Consider the following 5080-nt stretch of genomic DNA (forward strand, 5'->3'; position numbering starts at 1 on the left):
TACGCGCGTCTCCGTATCTATCACTGGGATCGGCGAGACCGCTGCCACCGCACGCAGCGCAGCTAAAGTTCATGTGTCAGCGCGTGACGGCACGGGCCCGGCGCCCTCCGTTTCCGCTCTTGTTCTCAAGTCGCTCACGACTTACATTCCGCAACGCGTTCCGGATATAACGCAACTGTCGTACATTCGCAAACTTACGCTAGCTGATAACGATCCGACTAGCGCGGCGCCGATTGACGTCATTATCGGTGCTGATTTGTATGGCGCGATTTTACTGCCGGAGGTCCGTAATCGCGCCCCTCATGAGCCCGTCCAAAAATCGCTCAAAAATCGATTTTTGGATGGTTCCTGTCTGGACCAATGCCTATGCCGTCGCAGTCACGGCCGATTCGCATTCAAACGCACCACTGCACGGTGTTGTCGGAAATCTCCGATCAGCTGAAACGGTTCTGGGAGGTCGAAGAACTTCCTCAGCAAACTCATCTCTCACCGGAAGAGAGTCAATGCGAAGAACACTTCGTGTCTACACATTCTCGTGCCCCCAACGGGCAATATATAGTGCGGCTGCCGTTCAAATCGGGGCCCCCTATCGACATTGGCGACTCTAAAAAGTCTGCAATCGCGTTGTATTCGCGTCTCGAGTCACGGTTAAGGTCGAATCCCGACCTTGCGAAGGAATACCACGACTTCTTGGCGGAATATGAACGCCTTGGCCACATGACCAAGGCACCTCTCGATGACCCCCCTGATGGTCAAGTAGTGTATATACCGCATCATGCAGTTGTCCGCGAGCATAGCGCAACAACTCGTTTGCGCGTTGTCTTCAACGCCTCTCAACCGACCTCCAATGGTCTCTCGTTGAACGACCATCTAATGATCGGCCGTAAATTACAACCCGAATTATCTTTCATTCTCTTGCGATGGCGTCAATTTCGGTTCGTCTTCACCGCCGACATCGCCAAAATGTATCGCCAGATTCTTGTCCACAAAAGCGATGTAAATTATCAAAGGATCTTATGGCGACCCACGCCAAACGGGCCCTTAATAGCATACTTATTGCTTACCGTCACTTACGGTAATGCAAACGCGCCAAACGTCGCTCTTCGCGTGGTCGAGCAAGTTGCCGAAGACGAAGGCGCTGATTTCCCTTTGGCAGTTCCGGTATTACGGCTTCACACGTACGTCGACGACGCTGTGTTTGGCGCCGATGACATACCGCTCGCGCTTCAGACGCGAGATCAACTGATTTCTCTCTTGAAACGAGCAGGATTTCACCTCCGAAAATGGGCGAGTAACAATCCCGTATTGCTCGAAGGCATCGATCCGCAGGATCATGGCCTTGCTTCCGCAAAAACGCTCGAATCTGACGAGCGTCTCAAGATACTGGGTATCAAGTGGCATCCTCACACGGACGTCTTTCAATTTGACGTCACGCTTGCAGAGTCGGCTCCCAACACGAAGCGCTCAATTCTTTCGACAATCGCTCGAATTTTTGATCCTCTCGGGTGGATGGCCCCAGTGGTCATCACCGCAAAAATCATGATGCAGCAGCTCTGGCTTCTACGCTGTAAATGGGACGATGTAATCCTTGATGATCTTCTCCGTAAGTGGAGAGATTACTATTCTCGATTACCTATACTGCGACAAATCGTCATTCCGCGTTGGACCGGTTACGGTTGCGATACACTCACCGCGGAGATTCATGGGTTTGCCGACGCCTCCGCCTCCGCATACGGAGCGGTTGTTTATTTAAAAGTTACGCATCTTGACGGAACAGTCGAAATTACGCTACTTCTATCGAAGTCGAAAGTAGCTCCGCTCAAGCCCATGAGTATTCCTCGTTTAGAGTTGCTCGCCGCCGTTCTGCTCGCGCGGTCTATCGCCGCCGTGCGATCCGCGCTCACGATTGCTATTCAGATCTACCATTGTTGGACAGATTCAAAGGTCACTAAAGCCTGGCTCTCGCAACCACCCTCACGTTGGAAAATGTTCGTCGCGAATCGGGTGCATGAGGTTCAGACCCTCTTGCCAAACGTCGAATGGCATCACGTGCCATCACAGCAAAACCCTGCCGATCTCGTTTCGCGGGGCGTCAAACCTGAAAATCTGATTTAGCAATCTCTATGGTGGACAGGGCCTGACTGGCTCAAATTATCGTCAGATCAATGGCCCTCCGAGCCTCAATCAAATTTGCAAGAATCGCTACCGGAAGAGCGAGCGCACGTTTCCGTGCACCTTGTGCACCCTTGTCAACGATGGGAGCTCGGAGAAAAATTCTCCTCGTGGAACAAGCTGGTGCGCGTCACCGCTTATGTAATGCGATTCGCTCGCCGCGCTCGCGCAATGAGTTGCTTAAATTCCGTCAATGCGACCGCAAAACCCGCGTCAATATTACTTCTTCCGGAAGAAATTAATCTCGCGCGCGAATTCTGGCTCAAGAAAGTGCAACAAATGTTATTCCCCGTGGAGTACGCTCAATTAGAGTCATTAAATCGAATTTCGAACAGCAGTAAACTGCTACCGATAAACCCGTTTCTCGATAAAAACGGACTTATATTCGCGTCGGAGGCCGACTCCGCAATTCTGCGTTTCCGGACGACAAGAAACACCCGGTCGTGCTCGCTGCACACCCGTTAGTTGCCGCGTTAATACGCGAAACTCATATCCGTGCCCTCCACGCTGGGCCGCAATTCACGTTGCACCTGCTTCGTGAACACTACTGGATCTTGCGCGCGCGTCAAACGATACGAGCTGTTCTCCATAAATGTGTCAGATGCGCTCGTGAAAGCGCCAAAGCCGCGCACGAGTTAATGGGTGACCTGCCCTCGTGTCGCGTCACGTCGACGCCTCGCGCGTTCCTACACTGCGGGATAGATTATGCCGGACCAATACAGGTCAGATCTACTCCCGGTCGAGGACACACATCAAGAAAGGCGTACATCGCGGTGTTTGTCTGCATGACCGTCAAAGCTACTCATCTGGAGTTGGTTGGCGATTGTACGACTCCCGCGTTTATCGCTGCATTCGATCGATTTTGTGCACGTCGCGGCGTTCCCAGTGATATGTATTCGGACAACGCTACGACTTTCCACGGCGCTCAACGCGAAATCTCCGTCACATGGAGTGAGGCCACTCGCGATTCGAATTTTCAAAGTAGCCTAGCAACCCAAGGCGTTCGGTGGAACTTCATTCCTCCGTCCGCGCCGCATTTCGGCGGTCTTTGGGAAGCGTGCGTCCGCAGCGTCAAGTTTCACATGAAACGCGTCATCGGGGCGCACACGCTGACATTCGAGGAGCTAAGCACGCTTCTATGTAAAGTCGAAGCGTGTTTGAACTCGCGACCGATCGCTCCCGGTTCAGACAATTTCGGTGATTATAATTCAGTGACACCGAGTCATTTCTTGATAGGATCGGCGCTGACAAGCGCTCCCACCCCCTCGTTGCTTGAGGAAAAGGAAACGCGTCTCACTCGGTGGCAGCTAATTACACAGATGCGCGACAGCTTTTGGAAGCTTTGGTCAAATGACTATCTGCATACATTGCAGCAACGCCCCAAGTGGCGTCAAATTCAGAATCTAGCTCGAGTCGGACGCTTAGTACTTCTGCGAAATCCTCTCGCTCCTCCCAGCAGATGGGAATTGGGAAGAATCGTCGAGTGTCACCCAGAGTTGCCATTTCCTGAGCCTGGTAGCATTCGGTCGCATGTAGAGGGGATGGAGTGGGGATGGCTCTCGTGAGTCACGTGACGGCCCGTGACGCACACAAGCCACGTACCGTGTACGTGTGCGCTCGTGGCTTCGGCCAACGTCGTGCGATTCGTGCGAATAGATCGAGACAGACATATGACTGTCTGTCTCTTTCTTTCCTTCGTGCCGCTCGAGCGCGGCGCTGACGATACGTTCAATAAAGAAAGAGTTAACGAAATCCACATTATAAGTAATTTGTTTTGAACAGTAAAAATATTTAGATATACATATTCTTTGTACATAATATATTTTTTATATACAGTATATAATAAAATTATAAAAATCCTAAAACAAAAAATAATGAAATGCCACTCTTGGCCAACGTGTACGTTTTGTTTAATGCCATATTAAATATATTTTAAAAACATTTTTTAATAAAAATTTTGAAAACATTTCTTAATAAAAATGAAGTAATAATTTTTTAATAAGTAGAATAACTTTTTTTAAAATTAAGATCGATATTTATATCTCGTATTTATATTACATGTACAACGTACATGTTGTTGCTCGACGGAAACCGCGAGAAGGTGGTGGTCTCTTCCGTCATGAAGTTTAAACAATTGTTATTAATTAATAAAAAATTTAATTAGAAAATTTTATAATTGTAACGCACACAAATTATTGCACACAAATATATTATAAGTAAGCCGCCCGAGTTTTTAATTACGGATGGCTGGATATTGAGATTTTTAAATTATGGTTGCGTGCGGTTCCGCGTGACGAAAGTGCATGTTATTGTGCAATATGCGGCAATTTGCAATAACTTTCTTTTTTTTTAATTTAACTTTTTATCTTATATTAGGAGAGCTCAGTGAATAGGAAGTATAAACAATTGTTTGTTTAATATATTGTATTATATTGTAATATGTTGTATTGTATTGTATATATTGTATTAATATTATGTTTGAATATATTTGTGTGCAATAATTTGTGTGCGTTACAATTATAAAATTTTCTAATTAAATTTTTTATTAATTAATAACAATTGTTTAAACTTCATGACGGAAGAGACCACCACCTTCTCGCGGTTTCCGTCGAGCAACAACATGTACGTTGTACATGTAATATAAATACGAGATATAAATATCGATCTTAATTTTAAAAAAAGTTATTCTACTTATTAAAAAATTATTACTTCATTTTTATTAAGAAATGTTTTCAAAATTTTTATTAAAAAATGTTTTTAAAATATATTTAATATGGCATTAAACAAAACGTACACGTTGGCCAAGAGTGGCATTTCATTATTTTTTGTTTTAGGATTTTTATAATTTTATTATATACTGTATATAAAAAATATATTATGTACAAAGAATATGTATATCTAAATATTT

General features: G+C 46.0%; 1 protein-coding gene across 1 annotated transcript; it reads left to right on the forward strand.

Moving 5' to 3' along the window:
* Positions 1-360: 360 nt before the first annotated feature.
* LOC139786950 (uncharacterized) lies at positions 361-2115 on the forward strand. Its single transcript, XM_071726045.1, has one exon. It carries the CDS (start codon positions 361-363, stop codon positions 2113-2115), a length of 1755 nt encoding a protein of 584 aa, XP_071582146.1.
* The last annotated feature ends 2965 nt before the right edge of the window (positions 2116-5080 follow it).

This window comes from Temnothorax nylanderi, unplaced genomic scaffold (assembly GCF_030848795.1).
Source record: "Temnothorax nylanderi isolate EJ_2023f unplaced genomic scaffold, tnyl_v1.0 TNYL_tig1209_pilon, whole genome shotgun sequence".
Lineage (NCBI taxonomy): Eukaryota > Metazoa > Arthropoda > Insecta > Hymenoptera > Formicidae > Temnothorax > Temnothorax nylanderi.

Coding starts and splice junctions, on each gene's coding strand:
- LOC139786950 (XM_071726045.1), top strand. CDS start 361: ATGCCTATGCCGTCGCAGTCACGGCCGATTCGCATTCAAACGCACCAC.